The sequence below is a fragment of the Lepisma saccharinum genome, chromosome 7, assembly GCF_977018435.1.
Source record: "Lepisma saccharinum chromosome 7, izLepSacc3.1, whole genome shotgun sequence".
Taxonomy (NCBI): domain Eukaryota; kingdom Metazoa; phylum Arthropoda; class Insecta; order Zygentoma; family Lepismatidae; genus Lepisma; species Lepisma saccharinum.
The window spans coordinates 95481851-95500830 of NC_139235.1; the positions used below are offsets into that span (position 1 = coordinate 95481851).

An 18980-nucleotide genomic window follows, 5' to 3' on the forward strand; every position below is an offset into this window, starting at 1 on the left:
TGCTGATACAGACCAGAACAATTCCAAGAAATTTAACGGGAAAATGTTTTCTTTTTAACCTTCATCCACTCTTATTTGATCCCTATGTAGTACACTGCAAGGAACACTGTAGGACGTAGATATCTGAATAGGACACATACAATCCAACTGCATTTACCTAGCATTCAGCTAAACTAATTATCAACACCAATCTAGCTTTTTTCTGCTATTGCATAATGATGATAGTTATATTTTTATGAATAACTGATCGGTCGATTTTCAACACTACTACATACACACCATGGTAGGATCATAATAATCTTACATTTAAGTATTATTATATTCAATTTAGCTTATTGTGGGGACCATAGGGATTCTCCAAGTAAAAATGTTTGCATTAAATTTTGTAGAGAAATGAATACCAAAATTTCCCTTTCGCTTTTAGAAAAAGAAAACAAGAAACAAAACCAATCCCAACTGTGTGAGTAAGTATTTTTTGCTTTTAAGCACCACACGTTTGAAAAACCTCCTGTCTGGAGAGGGTTTACATTATAAAAAGGTCTCATTCGCCAGAGAACGAAAGATGTCCTAGCAGTTAGCAGTAAGGATTGGTCGTGCTTTACAGGATCTTCTGGAAAATTCCTTGTGATTGTGTGAAGTAATTCTCAAGAAATATTATTTTAATAGAATAAGAAAAGATAAGGTTTTTTACCTTAACCTTCTCAAGTCTTCAGTTAGGGATCAGAACTGATAATAATGTCCTACTTTAAGCTCTCTGGCTGTGTTGAAAATTGCGTATTTTTTTTTTTCAGACAATTGTTTACAAGTCAGCATTCGATGATGAACAGCTCCCTCCTGTCCCTGTAGGTGAAGGAATTTCAGATGAAGCTTCTCTAAGTGAAAAGGAAGATGATGCTTCATCCCATGCAACAACAGATGAAGGTACCAACAGGTAAGATTCTACTAATTCTAAGCTAACGTAGTAATTCCACTTAGTTATGTATCTGGGAAGGAAGCATAACTGAGCATATGCAGAGCTTGCATGAGATTGCGAAGGCAGTAGTATTGGCAACCATCAATTCAAGTTTTAATAATACGGTAAGTGGAGGATCATTTTCCAAAGTCTAGGAATTGCACTGGGTATTCAACGAAGAAAAATTATTGTTGTGTGTGCAGTTGAATATCTCTACATTACAAGTCATTTCGGAGGGAGAGCTCCAAAAAATATCCCTTTATATTGCATGCATTTTTAAAATTAAATGCTTTTTGTAAATTAATTGTGATCATCGGTATCGAAGGTATCATTTCCTACATTTCCAAGGATACCGAATTGATGTTTGGGGTGAATGCATTCAGCAATGTCACTACATCAAGTTTTGCCAAAATCTTTTTGATACCCAAACTAAAACCCTTCATAAGATTCAGCAGGCTTAGTACAGCAATGATATTGGTCTTACAACAGGCCCTTAACCAAGATTTCATTTAAGTCGTCGCCTTGTAATCAAGGGGTCCCGGGTTCGATACCTGGTGGAGGCACATAGTGGTTCGGATCCCACTTTAAACCGTAGGTCCTGATAAACGATTGAAGAATTGGAACTAAGTTTTTAATTTGTATTGTGCTGTGCCTTCTTTAAAATTTTCTAGCTATAAGGTACAGTGGAACCCGAATTTTACATTTTCCCACATTTTAAGCTTTTTGAGCTTGGCCCAATGAAAAATTTAAAATCGAGGTTTCACTGTAATTCAGGGTGGCTACTCACATGGAATTCTGTGTGAATTATTGACTCCAGGAATTATGCGTGAATTCCGCTTGAATTTTTCTCCGTAGACTTGAAAAATTGCAACTTTTATTAATCCAAATCCCATTGAATTTATAAATATTTATAAATGCCCTGAAGCAAGTTTTTCACTATATTTTATTTTTATCGAAGAAAAATATCGAATGGAAAATGAAACAGAATTCTCTCAATCCTTTTACTTTTTTAGTGCCCTTTGCAAAACACAATATCTGACAGATGGAAGATTATTGCAAGATAAGGTATCCTGAAGTTGAATAGGCAAATTTGAGTTTGAAAATCTTGAACAATTAACAATTTTTTGTAGAGTAGTGTATTCCATAACATCTGTGACTTGTGTTTAAAGATGTATTTCGAGTCTGAATATGTGAAATTACAAATGTAAACTCCGTACCTTAAATTAAATATTTTAAATGTACATACGTACCATTTAATTGAATTGATTTAGAATTTTTGAATACGTTGGAATCGCACAAACCCTTTATATTGTTAATATATACTGAGGTGCAAAAAAAACGCAACACCTCAAAAAAATTTATAAATATGATGACATGCCAATTTTAACCGTTACTTTGTGCTTCTATGTAGGGTTTTTATAACTTTAATTGACAACAATGTATACAAAGACAATTCAGCAGCAGAATAAGCTCAATAATGGCCAAGAATGGTAACATAGTGTATACCCAACCACAATGACATACAAGTTAAGCTGCATTCTTGTGCAATAAAATTTGTTTGTTTCAACAACAAAAGCAAATAAGCCATTATTGCAACTCACTGATTGTGTCTTCTTTCTTTGAGTGTGAAATACATCACTTGAAGGAGGTAAGATGCCATTAAGTACGGAGGATGCTGCCAAAGCAGTTGCATTGGTAGAGGATTGGGGCAGCTTGCGTTATGTTGCGTACCACACCGTCCACAATTTCACATACCCTCCAGAGATACAGAGAGCTTGGTACATACTCTAGACGGCCGGGTTCTGGACGGCGGCGGTCAACATCTGCAAGAGATGACCAGTTTTTGCACCTTGAGGTTCTCCGTAATCGCCACATGACTGCAGTTGAAGTCAGAAATCAGCTTGAACAAGTGAGAGATGTGAATGTCAGCAAGTGGACTGTGAGAAGAAGGTTGCATGATGCGAAACTCTTATCCAGGAGACCTGCTACTGGCCCAGAACTGACAAGAAAACATCGAAAGAATCGCTTGCGTTTTGCAAGACACCATAGTGACTGGAATGACGAGCAGTGAGGAGCAGTTATCTTCTGATGAGTCTCGATTTAGCCTTAGATCTCCAGATGGAAGAGAAAAGGTCTGGAGAAGGACAGGAGAATGATAATTACCGTGCACATTTTCGTCAGACAGCATTCAAGGGTGTCTCTGTGATGGTTTGAGCAGGGATATGCTTGACTGCACGAACAGACCTGGTTCTTGTGGACGGTGGATCACTCACGGAACACCGCTACATTGAAGAAATCATTGGAGATCATGTTATTCCCATTGCTTACTACATTCGTGAGAATTTTATGCTCATGCATGACAATGCACGTCCTCATGTAGCACAATGTGCCAATTGGTACCTGAATGATGTTGGAATTGAAGTTATGCAGTGGCCAGCACGTAGTCCAGATCTCAACCCTATCGAGCACGTTTGGGACATTTTAGGGAGAAATGTTTGCCATCGTGCCCCAGAGACCCTGCATGAGCTGTGAGAAGTCCTCAGACAGGAATGGGAGCGAATCAACCAGTAGGATACCGCTATCATCATAAGGAGTATGCCTCACAGGATACATGCTGTAATTGATGCCACAGGGAACAACACACGTTATTGAATATGATCGGAATAGTATTAAAAAAAATTCGTGAAGTGCTACAGGGAGTCGGAAGAAGATGCTTGAGATCAAAGTGGAAGAAACATTTCATAAAATCATGGGAAATGTTCAGTGTGCACAATGACTGTACAGTTTACGTTACGTTACATTATGTTATTAATGGCGAGTTGGTTAAAGAAATTACTCTCTCTGTGTTAGAAATATTGTAGCAAGGAGAAAATACACAATTTTCTGCAAAACTTTTAATTACAAGCATGTCATAAAGAGTTTGGATTAAATATATCACCTTTTCTGTAAAAGTTTCAAGTGTTGCATTTTTTTGGCACCTCAGTGTATTTGTGTGTGTAAGTGGTGAGAGTCGTAATACATTGAAATAGATAAAACATCCACTGGAATTTTTGGAAAGTCAGTCTTGAAAGCCGTGATTTATACTTGAATTTTATCCTGGTCCTTGAGTGCTTACCGTGTAATTGTAATTTTACCATGATTGTTCTAGCATGTGGCATATGAAGTTCAAAATTCTATGAAAGAAATACTGACTGGTTGAATCCATACTTTCTACAGCATTAGTTTCTTAGTGACAATTTCTATGGATTAAGGGCCTCCGCAATGGCGCAGTGGTAGCGTTGTCACCTTGTTATCAAGGGGTCCCAGGTTTCATACCTGGTGGAGGCCCATCCCTCTTTAAACTGTAGACCCAGTAACGATTAGCTTTACTGTGCATAAAGTGGACTTAAAGCACCAACTCAATTAATCTATAGATTAAGGTTCTAAATATTCCACAGTTGATCATTCATATTGTACTTCCGCATATTAATAAGGTTTATCATACATTGCAATCTAATATTATAATTATTCTTATTCCAGGCTACGGTATGAAAGTGTTAGTAGTGAAGGATGCATTAGCGATGATGGCACAGCAATAACAGCTGAAGACCTGGAGATATCAACAAAGGCTTCCAGTAATCAAAACACAGCTACAAGACCTTTTTATTTCTATCAGGGTTAGTGCATAAACTAGTGCATGGAATAACTTTTTCACTTGAATTCTCATTTCTGTTGATGGTAGAATTTTTGTAACATGCCGCATGCCACTGATAACAGTTGCACTGATTGTCACACAAAACTTGTTACTTCATCTTCCTGTTAGTTAATTGTAATAGCATAACAGATATATGTACTACTTCCTCTACTACCTTGCAAGAAAAGTCGGCTAGTAAATGGGCCTCCCCCATGGCACAGTGGTAGCGTCATTGCCTTGTAATCAAGGGGTCCCGGGTTCGATACCTGGTGGAGGCACAAGTGGTTCGGATTCCACTTTAAAACTGTAGGTCCAGTCCCGATTAGCCTTACTGCGCATAAAGTGGACTTAAAACACCAAATCAAACCAAAATCGGCGAGTATATGGTTTACATGTGTTCCAGTGAGAACATTACAAGAATTAGTTTTTGGATCAAATCTCTGTTCTCTTTGTGCCATCACTACAAATATTGTGATTATCCTAAGCGGAAAAATTAATGCAAAATAGAAATGCACAATCTAGCAACTTTATTTTTGGGCATAAGTTATTTTTGTCTCTCTTTATTGTGGCTTACACTCTCATCTTGTAATCAAGGAGTTGTGTGTTTGATCCCAGTGAAGCAATATACTGTACTCTTCGATACATCCTTCTTTTCAAATAACATTCTATAAAACTTTACACACTTGTGTTTAAAGTTCACCTTAATAATCAAGATAGCTTTCAAAGTTTCTACTGAAAGAGCATTCTTGTCACTTGTCTACAAACCATTCATGTATGAAAACACTTGTTCAGTGGGGTTTAGGTAAATGGAGAAGAAACTTCAATATTTTAAGAAAATTGGAATGGGTTAGATTTTGATATTTGAAATAATTCCTATAACTTGACAAGTTAAAAACAAGATGCTGCAAATAGCTGTTGCGCAGCTCACACCACATTTCACCACTCCATTCTCCGCAGATACGTTGGTTCGCAGTGTTGCAACCTGGAGGGAGCGGAATAGTCTGAGGATTTTGACCGAAATTTGTATGTGCTTTTTCCTGGGCTGTTTTCTACCTGTCAGAGTACAGATCTTCAGCTCACCTTTCGCCAATGACACTTTTCCTTGTTTTAAAACTTGAACTCCCTGATGGCGCAGTGGTAGCGTCGTCGCCTTGTAATCAAGGGATCCCAGGTTCGATTCCCGGTGTGGTTCGGATCCCACTTTAAACTGTACGTCCAGTCCCGATTAGCCTTACTGTGCATCCATCCATTTATGGCAGTGCTTGTGGACTCGACAACATTATACTTAAGTTTATGTAATTCCTTCTGATTTCGCAAATATGTTGCAACATTGTAAACAATTTATCTGGCCTGTCCTCTAAGGGGCTTTTCAGAGCAGATTGTGGATTTCGTTGGACCCAGCATGATTTGATTTCTGCATTTCAAAAATATGCAGTCAAGAGTAAAGAGCAAGAACATTTCAGTGCTTTAAAAAAGGACACAGGCAAGCGTATTATCAGATTGCCTTCTCGTAGTGATTGTTGTACAATAAACAAAATAACCCCCACCCCACTCGGCTTTAAAAAAGAAACCAGGCCACTGCTCGATGTCTCATTCAGAAAATGAAGTCATTCGCCCAGTAGTTTCTCTTCGTTATAAACGTTAACGCATGTGCGTAATACTACAGTTTAAGATCCTCACACCACATGCATTTTCAAAGACCGGATGAAATCAAATGAACCACTGATAAACTGAGCACCGACAATCTACACAGTAAAAATAGTTTGTCATATTTGTTTTAGCTTAATTTTGCTGAGTTAGCACCACTCGTAGTCTGAAGGCCAGACCAGTACGTAGAAGAGTGGTGGGGAGGATGACGTAATTGGAAGTTCTCTGCAACGATCTGCACATATCGGGACTTAACTTGTCAGGCTATATGCAACAATGCCATAGTTCATAGTGATAGTAGAGAAGGTGTATTATTGCAGTAATTATATTCTGATAAATCATTGTCACAAATAATAGGACATTTTTGCACCCTGTTTTAATTTCCAAAAATATTGGGACAAGCACTCAAAAAAAGGGACTGCCCCGGCTAATACTGGGTGCCAAATCACCTTACCCTACCCAGAGCATTAAAATGTGTGTGTGTGATGCAAATAAGAGGAATCTTTTTTTTCCCTTTCAGCATCCGATGGACAACATATTTACATGCATGCTTTGAACATCCGCATGTTGGAACACGTGTATGGCTCCCTAGACCAGTGCCCTGAAGTTGTCCAAGGCAAGATCATTGAGAAGGAATCTGGATCAATGACGGAAGAGCTTCGCCATCGCCTTCGGTACCTGCAGCATCTACCTGTGACCTGTCAGTTTGAAGTAGTCGAACTCAATCTTCAGCCACCAATGATTACCAGAAAAACGGTGGATCATTTTAAAGGTAAGACCAGACGTTGCATTGGTTACATGTAGGGCTCGGAAGTTGAGGACCTATAAATTGCCAAAAAAAATACCTAAAAATATCTAAAAAGGACCTAAAGAAAAAGACTTATAAATGTGATCCAAATTAATTAATAACTTCAGTTTTGAAAGAACACTAAGTTGCTGACCAAGGCAGTTTATTAAGATATAAAAACACTTAACATGTAACGTTTCAACCCTGTATCAGGGTCTTCCTCAGACGAAGAACTAAAACGTTACATGTAGTATGGAAACAAGGCTTAATTATATTACTTCAGTTTTAATTACATATTTAATGAATATGCACGGCACCTCCTTATCTGACTTGAGATCTTTGCAGGTACGTGCTGTCTGGTCGTATACACGGTGCTGAAAGCTTCAAACCAAGAGAAAGTTGCCACTTATAGCGCGACCGTCCAGACAAGTTATGGTTAAAGGATCTTGTACTGTACCTGCTACAGTTATCCAAAAATGTTTTTATCTCGTTTCAGGGATGGTTCAAATATATTTATTTATTTTATTTCTTTACTTCAGAAAGGATGTTTAAGAGGTGATGAACTGATGAAGATTTGAATTGAGAATGGGCAGTAAAAATGTAGTCGAAAGAAGTGAAGTTGCAAAAAAAAAACTGTTAAGACCTTAAAAAGAAGGCTAAAAAAGGACCAATAAGCCAAAAAAATGCCCAAAAAGGGACAAATAATACCCACCTTTTTCTGGCCTACAATGACCCAAAATGAACATATTATGTTGGGCCTAGTCTTCAGATACTTGGAAAAAGAAGGATTTTTCAACTTCCGAGCCCTAGTTACATGATACAAGTAGTGCAATTTTTGGTTTAACATACTGTCACATATTCCTCTCCTTCTCTAACTCCTAATGAGTTTACCACTTCGCAAGGTGGATTGATTTAAATCAGGATTTAAATAAATAATTTATAGAACTTTTTTTAAAAATTCAACTTTCTTCTTCTTCATTTAACACTAATTATTGGGAGACACAATGAATAATTTTACCTCCGCTAAAAGCCCTATCTTTAAGAAAGAAAACAAAACAAATTTTGTGTCTACGACAATTAGTTCAGGAGTTACGATTTTTTTGTACTTCACGGAAAGTTTGTAAATGTACCGGCGTGAACGGGAATACAGGCACTCGAGAGGTCTGGCGACTAAAGGTTAAGTAACAAAATGTTGTAATTTGAAGTATCTGTTTTCAAGACTTTCGCTAAAAACTTCATTCTAGTGTATTTATAAAATGGAAATTGTATGGGTGTATGTACATTAATGTAAAATTAATGAGTGTGGTGATAGTTGATGCAGCTTTTTCAAAGATCATTCAGTACATTATTTTTTAATTGAACATAATACATATGCATGCACACATGTTACTTGACATAAACTTCTGTTTTCTAGATCAAATAGAAATGCGCCGTAAAAGACGACAGCGCCGTGCGAGAGAAGAGAAGAGGCGAGAAAAGCGTATAACAGAAGAAGAAAACAGGAGACTCGGGCTTTTCCCTACACCACATATTCGTATTGAGTCCCAATACCATTTTCCTCAGTGTGGCCCACAAACGTAAGTACATGTTTCATATCTATTCAGCTTGACTTTCACTAGTCGGCAAATTATTGTATTTTCTCTGGTACAAACATCAGCAGGTGCATTCTGTTTTCTTGGGAATATTGCAAAATGCTATTTTGCTACATTGTTAGTTTGAGAAGTGTTAATGGAAAAACCATGTAGGCATTGTACGCGAACTTTTTGGTGACTGGAAGAAATCCGGAGGTTCTCGTCGACGTGTTTCGGAGGGTAAGGTGGAAGAAATTCGAGCGGAATTTCAGAGAAGCCCACACTTCGCCAAGTGTCCAAACAGTTCAAAGTTCGAACTTCGCACACCATGCCTTAATGGTTTTCCCATCAGGTGCTCCACCTCCATATTCTCTCCGGTAATTTCTTTGCACTGTAATGATTGATTTGGTCTCTGCATACCAGAATACAGATTGTGCGCGCTGCTGCGGAGTTGCCATTGTGCTTTATGCGATTGTGGCGCTGCATAGTGAGAGAGGGGTGAACTTCGAGGTCATGCAATAAAATTCTATGAGTTTCTCTTTTGTATATTACCACTCGCATTCCATTATGTTTCATAACCTTTTAGCAATGATGGAATGTGGGAGGTTTGAACGGAACACGCTTTAGAGTTAAATTATATTTTTCCAATGAACTGCTGAACAATTATTGACACAAACTTCACATTGTTGTAAGACGCTATCAGTATTACATTTGAGAATTGTTTTATACACTTCAGTCTTGAAGGTGCCCTCCTTTTTTTTTTTTTCCAAACAGGACAGTTTATGGAAAAGTAAACGTGTTGCATTTGTTTCAGGTCTAAGAGGGTAACCCCTAATGAATCGAGTGAAGGAAGCAGTCGCAGCCCATCAGTGATGAATCTTGGTGCTTTGTCTTCAGAAGTGGAAAGTCTTGGTATAAGCTCCCCTGATATGCATACCAGCGATGAGAACATCAACGTTCAACCATCAGAAAGCAGTGGTCCATCATTTGCCCAGGTATGTTGAATCTACTGGTAATTTTAATGGAAAATGGATTATTTGTGTGATGGAGTGAATTATTTTTGAATACTTCTCTGAATAACAATAGTTTTTAATATCATGCATTCTTAATTTTACATTCTCCAGTGTCTAGTGCTTCTTTTACCTATTCTAACATGACATTTCAGAGAGCACCTTCTCTTATATTTTTTGTGCTTTGGCATGGTAAACGTAACCACGAACTGGTTGTAAACAAAGCAAATGATGCACTACTATCTCCTCCCTGGATATCACAACCTGTGTTAATGAAGGCTGTGGTCCTTTTAAAATTAATCAGTTACAAAACAGCAATGTTCAAACACACACCATTTTTTCCACACAATATGCATATTTCTTTTTGCCAGTGGTGTGTATCGAATTTGTAATGCCATGTGATTTAGTACAAGTTCAATGTGCTAACCAACTTCTCCCATGGATCTCACCAGCAGCTAAGATAAATTTTCTTTGCATGTAGATGAGAAAAGAGGTGTTCTCTAGAAATATTTGTGTTAGAATAGGTAAACAATGGATAATGTCCAATTAACGTTACATATATAACATATAATAATATCCCATGGCTCGACAGCCCTTCAAGGGCCTAGGCCAATCTCACGACTGCCAGTTCCCCCCCCCCCCCCCACACAATCCTACCTAGAGGCGTGTGGTCAGCACATCGAACCCTCAGCTGTTATAGGAGTTTTCCTAGACCAGGTTATGCTACTCACTCATAGCTCCCCAATTGTCTCGCAATGGTAGGTTGCCACCAGTCTTATACACAGGCTAAAAACCCAGAGTCCAAAGCACTGCACCTGAGACAGCATGGCCACGGAGAAGGACAATTAACGTTACATACTAAAGTTATTTTTTCTCTTTGAAATGATTCTGATTTATGATTTTTCTAACTAGGATATGGACTTTGAAAATATTGGAAGATAAACATGTTTTTTTTAATTGTCGATCTGCTGGTGACTGAACCACTTTAATCATTCAGGCATAACCAATTTTTCATCAACTACTTTTTGGTAATGTCCTCTTTTCCACATATTATGCCCTGGGCTGCATTCTTGCAGGCTAACAAGGCTCAGGCATCTGGACTCACCTTCCATATAGTCTTCTGTGCGGCTTGTGTTGTCTCCTGTCCATCATCACTTTTCATCCCCGTCCATCATCACTTTTCATCCCCAGCTTCCATTATTGGGCAAAAGTGTCAGAAAGGCAAAGGAAAATAAAACAAATTAATCCTTTCTCAATATACTCTTGCGGGATTGTTTTGCGAGAAACAATCTGATTGGCTTTGTGTAACACTTAAAACTGCATGATAGAAATAAAAAATACGAGAATTATTGTCCATTGCCTGTGTTAGTGTTTTATATTATGCATTTGTACCCACTCTTTAATAATTGGCTGCCTAGTCTGAAATTGGCATGTTAAGTGCAGCTTTGGTCTGTCTTGTTGAGGCCACGATTCGGCTTTCAGCAATAATAATGCCATTGACAGACTACTTTTGAATGTTAAAGTTCCCCCCCCCCACAACCATTTCAAAGTATAAAATATCTGGAAAGAATAAACTTCGTACAGGGGTGACCCATAAGTCACAACGTGGTTTGAACAAATGATAACTTTTTTATTATTAAATATTTTATCAATTTTTATTTACAATAAAGTTGGGAAATTTGTTTACATTATGTATGGAAAGTCATATCCTTTAAATGACTCCCATTATTGGTTTTTCAAAGACGTGCTCTTTCTACACTTGTTCCATGACAGCTGTTAGCATCGCTGGCTGTAATGTTCTAATTTATGTATGAATATTCTCCTTCAGTTGGTGGATGGTCTGAAGCTTGTTAGCATACACCCTTTTTCAAATAACCTCACAAGAAAAAGTCAGGAGCAGTCAGGTCAAAAAATGATATTTTGTAATTTCTTTGGGATGACTTTGTTATTGTGTGTGTGCTGTGGTCAGAAGTAGCGAGCTACTTGTAGCATCGCTACTGTAACTAGCTACAAAATTTGTAGCTGTAGCGACACTACATTTTGAAAATTGTAGTTGTAGCGGTAGCGAAGCTACAAAATTCCGGTAGTTGTAGCAAAAATTTTGCTACAGCTACATTTTTTCTCAGCATTTTGAGGTGAATTTTGAATGTGGCAACAGCGTCAGAAAAAATCGACAATAACCCTTAATTTTGCAGGAGGTTCATGAAGACAGTCTATTACATGGAGGTACAGATTATCTAGATTGTAGGTTATAGATATCTTCGTAATTTATTTAATTAGTAGCTGAATAATTCAGATATCCAGATAACTAACTGACATATATGAATATATTCCTGCTAACAGCTACGTCTTTTTAGCTGCATCGCTATTTTGGGGAGAAACATGCCTCGTTTGCTGCACCACTGGAAAAAAGTGCCTCGTTTGCGTCACCCTCGGAACAAATCCTGTGGATATTCATGGTGTAAGAGACACCAAAATGTCATTAATTGCTGTGTAAGACGCAACTTGCAGTGCAAAAACGAGTGATGCATTTTTCACTGCACTGACAAGGGAATAGTGCCAGCAATAAATGGCTCAGTACGGTAACAGCATTTATCATCGTCAGTATATAGGATCTCACTAGCAGGAAATTATTGTTACAAGAATGATCGAGTTTCTGGAATTACAATCATTTTCGCGATAGTATTTGTTCACAATTTTTAAAATTACAATACTTTTAGAACAGTCAAGTTTACGTGACAGTTTCCTCAATAACTTTATCATATTGCAAAAAGTATGTACGAGGTATTGACTTTCCTACAGAAACGACAATTTTCTTTAGTTAATACGTATACATAGTTTTCAAATTTATGTATTTCTCCTACTTTTGCATCACTTTTCTGTAACATTTGCTAATCATGACATCATCATCCCTTGCTGTTTCCTGCTTCTGGCTGGGTCAGCATACAAGTCAAGCATCTCCATTTTTTCCTGGTCTTCCACCACTCCTCTCTTTCCATGGTGTTCCAATCTTGTCCTCTTCTCCTAACACTCTCCGCTATCTGCTCTTTCCACCGACATCTTGGTCTATCTCGTGGCCTTATTCCCACTCCTTGTGCATTGTAAGCTCTTACTGCTAGTCTTTCTGCATCCATCCTCTTCATGTATCTGAACCATCTCATCTGTGCCTTACCTGTTCTGTCCTGAAGCTTCACTACACCCACTGTCTGTCGGATCTCCTCATTCCTTATTCTATCCCTTCTAGTCTTCCTCAAAAGACTCCTTAAAAATTTAATCTCCACTGCCTGCATCTTTTTTTTTGTCTCTCTCTGTCATTGTCCAACTCTCTGCTCCATACGTAATTATTGGCACATAGTATGTGTTATATATTACCTTCTTGCATTTCATAGGTACATCCCTGTTCCATACTAATCTTCGAACGCTTTGATATAGTCCACCACCCATTTGTCCTCTTCTGTTTACCTCCTCATCTATTCTTCCACTTCATTCAATCGTGACAATGAGGATGAATGGTTTATTTAATTATTCTCTTATCTATAGTCGCTTTCTGTAACTTTCGGCTAATTGTGAGAACGAGGAAGAATGATGAATGATGAGCAGTGCGGGGAATGGAGGAGCAGGAGGATCCCATCCTCCCAACTTGGCGTCTTTCCTACTTTTTGTTTGAGTCCATTTTATTCATAGATAAGCTGATCGAGACTGGATCCGAACCACTATGAGCCTCCGCTGGGAATCGAACCTGAGGCCCTTTTGTAGTCAAAGGGCTTCAAGTACTTTTCATTCAAAATGCTGTCTTCATATCAGTCTATAAAAAATGAAATATTTATTCTCAAGAAAAATATATTGATGTGAACATACGTAAATACGTAATCCTACCAAATTTGATTTGTGTATAGTTGTAATCATTACTTTGGGTAACACACTAATTGCAATATTCATATATCAAATTTGCATTGATATGCCACTTGCATAGGTATGGTATTCTCAAAACTATAGTAAAAATAAGTAACTGAAGTAACACTGCTATCAAAATTATTGAATGACTGGAATCATGATAATAGATAACAGAATTTATTTACCAGTAGTAGGAGATTTTTTAATACCTATATGGTTGTTTTTTTTATTTTTTTTATGCAGAAGTAGCGCAAAAAGTAGCAAAGTAGTGAGTATCGAACAGGAGTAGTGTAGCGAAGCTACTTTTAAAATGTAGCGTTCTGATCACTGTGTGTGTGTGTTTTTTTCTATAAAACTCCAATTTTTTTTATTCACTGTGCAGTTGTATTTCCATGATAAATCTCATTGTGCAATACAATTTCTGAAGGAAAGACAAAATTAATAATCAAGAAAGTTATTAGCTTTTCAAACAGAGTTGTGGCCCACCCTGTATTAAATACTCAAGATTTTTTCTTTGTTATTGCTGAAAGTTAATGTTTCCTTCTCCCAAGAAAGCCTACTAAGCAATTGTTACTGCACATAAACAATATTTTCTGCTTGTGGTTTCCATAGAAATGGTTTTGAGTAACCGAAAGTATTCAGTTCGTAAGAATTGAATACATATTATTTCACCATATTTATTTTTGCCGGTCTGAAAAATGCAGCGAACAAAAAAGGATGAGGTTTTCCCTAAGTTCGTGAGAAAATATACTGTGGAGCAGCTCTATGGAGGCAGCAAGAAAGTGTTGGCCAAGAGGAGCCAGACTATTGTACGAGAACCTAGTTTCCATCATCTGGCACAACCAAGAGGAAGAGATGCTAAGCTGAAAGATATAAAGATTCCCGACCTACACCCCTTCGGCAACATAGCTAAGAAGCAATCTAAACTTGATGCCTCCCAACAGCTGATGGATCTGCAAAGTAAGGCTGCCAAGATGCATCAGAAGTTGAAGAAGGAAACAGACGAGAGGGATGCTGTCGAGGCCGACCTTGTTGATTGTAAGCAGAGAATGGTAGAGTTGAAGCTTTCCTTGAAAGAAGCAACAAACCGACGTGACAGTCTGCTTCCCATGTTACGGCAGTACAGGGAAAGGGTTGAAGCAGAGGGGAAGAAGTTCGCCAAAAAACAACAATCGAAGCTGTTGGGAGATGCTGTGGATTCCAACAAGCGGATGGACGTTAGTGAAATTGTTGATTTCCTGAAGAAAGATCCCAAGTTCTTTTCTGTGCTGAAGAATTTTGTCAGTTTTGTGTACGGCTCCAAGGAATTACAACTGACAAAGGATGTTTTACAATCCATGGAAGGAAGATCATGCAAAGATGACACACGTACAGATCCATCTTCTGGAAAACTTTCAAACTCTCAGGAAAAGCAAATCCCTCTAGTTTCAGAATTGGATTTATTTCGCAGGAAGGCCAATTTTAAAAGTGGACTCATTAAAAGTTACTGACCGAAAGCCATTGTCCATGTTTCGAAATAATTTTGTACATCAGTGTACATTTTATTGAAGCATACTAGTTTTTATTGGTATAAAATTTTAATCTAAGACTACAGTGTACATTTTATTGAAGCATACTAGTTTTTATTGGTATAAAATTTTAATCTAAGACTACTTTGATGAAATTTTAATTCCATTTTTTTACTTACTTAGTACAAGTGCATATGCAATATTTTTTGTATTATTGCAAAAATTTTACAGGCTGCTTTGCTAGCAACAGCGAAAGTTCCAGCCAAACCTCAACCTGATGCACATTGCAGCTTACGTTTTCATCATTGAAGTTGCTTTGTAATTAACATTGCTGAATGTAAGCCTGTGCATTTAAAATTTACATTTCACTTCACCTCATAGTCTTGAGCTTTCGAAGATTGCAGTGGTGTATAAATACCACATTTGGTGGGAATTCTCTTTTGAAATGTTGATTTTGTGTAAAGTGGTATATCAGAATCAATTTTGGAATCTGCAAAAATTCAATACATAAACTGATACTGATTCTCAATTTCATACAGAGCCTCGATGTTGCAGTGCAGTGGTAGCGTCATCACCTTGTAATCAAGGGGTCCCAGGTTCAATACCCCGTGGAGGTACATGGTGGTTCGGATCCCACTTTAAACTGTAGTTCCAGTCCCGATTAGTGCATTAGGTGGACCTAAAACAACAATTCATTCAATTGCAAAATCAATAAAAGAAGTCATTCATTGTTAAGACAATGTGTTGTTTTCACTAAGGGAAATCTAAGAATTATAGGCTGTCTTGTAATACAAATCTGTTGCACTACTCCCATCTTACATATACAAGGTGTTCCGAAATGAATATTGGGGTTTTAATTAAGTGTATATTCTATTACATATACAATACAGAAACAGGGTGGCGACAGACCTGGAAAACCGGGAAAAGTCTGGGAATTTGAGGTGTCAAAAAAGGTCAGGGAAATGTCAGGGAATTTCGTCTTCATTTACGTTATTTATTTATTTAAAGATATCGTTATGGAATTGCACGGGAACAGGAAACAGGAAATCTCGTTCGTAAGTTTCGGCCTCAACGTTTAGGCCCCTTTTATGCGCAACTCATCCACGGCGCCAGAAACCAGTGATGGCAGGAGGAGAGAGAGAGAGAAATTTTTCTCGCCCGGTCTTCTCAGCGGGAAATTTAAGTTCGAACACTCTTTGGAGGAAAATTGTTATAACTCGGGCACTATGGGAGCGATCTACTTCGGATAAGTGTTGTTTTGCAGCTAAAACATCAGCGCATGCAACCGTGTACAATTCAGAACACCGGACCGAGGAAGGGCGGCTTGGGTGTGTGTGTGGGGGAGGGGGTACGTCCCCCGAATTTAAATGGAAAAAACATAAAAAATTGGAGTTTGCCCCTCTTCTCCCGCTATTTTGGGGAGAAGGCGCGAACTTTAGTATTCTTTTCAAAGAATGGACATTTCTCAAGAGAATGAAACATATTTCATGTTCTTGGGTGCCATACAAGTTGAATAATAAGTCAAAATATGATTATTATTTTTTTTACGAAAAATGGGTAATTTGCATTTTTGGAGGAAAATTGTTATAACTCAGGCACTATGGGAGCAATCTACTTCGGATCAGTTTTGTTTTGCAGCTAAAACATCATAGCATGCAACCGTGTACAATTCAGAACGCCGAACCGATCAAAGGGGGTTTGGGGTCGCGACCACCGAATTTCAATGAAAAAAAAAACATAAAAATCTTGAGTTTGCCCCCTCTTCTCCCGCTATCTTGGGGAGAAGGTGCAAACCTTAGTATTCTCTTCAAAGAATGGACGTTTCCAAAGAGATTGAAACATGTTTCATGTTCCTGGGTGCCATACAAGTTGAATAATGAGCCCAAATGTGAAACTCTGTTCGGAAATGTGGCATGGATATGTTGTGGAGGGGGGGGGGGGAGGTTGGTCATCAATATGAATTTCCCAGGCTTGCTCCAGACCTGTGTCAGAGTTTCCACCCAAACAAACATATGAGTATGAAGGTCCAAAAAGCACATTCATTTCGTAATCAGCGCCATGATACCATATGGTATCATCGGGCCAGTACGACCTTACTCTGATGATACCACATGGTATCATCGGGGGAGTAAAGGTTAAGCCTCTAAATATTACCTGGAAAATGATTTGAATTATCATTTTTTCTTCTCCGTATAGGAGTAGTAAGGGGACTTGTCAACAGATGGAGGGGATAAGAGCGGGTGGCTCCATCCGATACTTGTCGGACGTCGTAGTAACGCATTTTGTTGGGTAAACTGAAGGAACATGGAAACAAATATGTTCCATTGATACATACGATTTTTGTCGAATATCGCCACCATGCGACAGAAATTGCATGGACTGCAACATCCAACAAAAATCACATGCATAAACAAGAAGAGCTTTAGACTGCAAATATGCTGCTGGAATTTTATTGCTCTTCTGGCTCACTTCACCTTATTTAATGTAGCAGTGCTTACGAAGGTTTTCTTTCATCATCCTGACGTATTACTGGTTTCGCACGAGTTAACATACGTTTACAGTGACATTGCACTATTCTTAGATATCAAGAAGAATCCAACCAAACGGGATATATATTGAATACTATCACGAAAAGTGAAACTTAAATCTGCATTGGTGAACGAGAGCATGCTCCCAACCTCAAATTTACTGCAACACTAGTATTGCAATGAAATTAACGCCACACTCTGTCCTGTCTGTTTAAACTGGTGAGAGATGGTCATTAATCTCTCACTGAGGAAGGTTAATGTCCAATATTATGAAATAAAATACTAATAATAAATACGTAAATATTTTAATATCATATTTACTCGAATCATTCAATCATAAAAGCAAATCACATTCTTCAAGAATTGACTCTTCTCTGCCAGCCCTGCTAAATTTTCACTTTCCATCTACTGATTTATACGAGGGGTGGCCAGAAAGTAATTTCCAATTAGTAGGGATATTGATTTTTCGCAAACGCCAAAACCGTGAAAAATGGTAATTGCTGCGAAGTTATGTTTAGGAATGTGCAGTGATGTCTGGACACATTTTTCGCCCTTTCGAAATATCGAAATAATGCGAATTTGGCATAAAATGCCAAGAATGTCTTAAAACAACGAAAAATTCCATGAAATCCAACATTCTTGTCTTTTCTAGGCCATGTTTGTGTACATAGAACATTCAAGTTTTCCAACATTTTACTCAAGAGTAAACTATAGAGTTATACGTACATGGAAAAATTCCGACAGCCACATTAAATCATGTATTCCCCACAATTTTTTCAACTTCTAGCAAAACCATTTGCATCACAGAGCAAAGTGCCAGGGTTCTAACAGGAGAGCGAGTGCGTATCTACCGTCACACGGAGCCACATTTTCGTATTTGTCGCACGAGATATGTTTTGAATTAACAAGCTATGTGCGCACCATCGGCATTTGTCGAGCGAGTAATAATGGAGCTCAGTCGTTAAGGCGTCTGACTACTATGCAAGATACCCAGGGTCGATCCCCTGCGGGGGAGAACCGGGATGTTTTCCACCTATTCAAATTGCTCCGGCACCCACCCAGCATCATATGAAGTTGGTAACTTGAGGAAACTTTGAGGGATAAAGGTAGCCAGGAGTGTGGTGCTGATCACATCACCCCCACCTTCAGCCGTGATCAAGAAAGTGTGGGGCCCTAACTCCACACCCCTATACACCTTCATGGAAAAGTGCAGGGGAGCGCTTTACTTTTACTTCCTCAAAAATCTGTTCCAACATATCAAACTGTCACGAAAATACGTATACCATGTGACCTACAATTTAAAATAATAGTTTAAAAGCACAATGGAGTATTAAGTTTCGGTATATTTGGCAGATAAATGTGCTAAAACAAAAACGCGAATTTTGGGAAACGTAACACTAACAAGTCAAA

At 38.2% G+C, this 18980-nt stretch overlaps 1 protein-coding gene across 1 annotated transcript in view; it reads left to right on the forward strand.

Annotated features, from left to right (window-relative positions):
• The window catches only part of LOC145990046 (E3 ubiquitin-protein ligase RNF10-like), a 70662-nt gene that overhangs the window by 41865 nt on the left and 9817 nt on the right, over positions 1-18980 (forward strand). The window contains exons 9-13 of the mRNA XM_083125680.1: positions 792-931; positions 4472-4608; positions 6793-7044; positions 8474-8636; positions 9445-9625. Coding sequence (XP_082981806.1) covers positions 792-931; positions 4472-4608; positions 6793-7044; positions 8474-8636; positions 9445-9625 — 873 coding nt within the window. The remainder of the gene's footprint in view (positions 1-791; positions 932-4471; positions 4609-6792; positions 7045-8473; positions 8637-9444; positions 9626-18980) is intronic.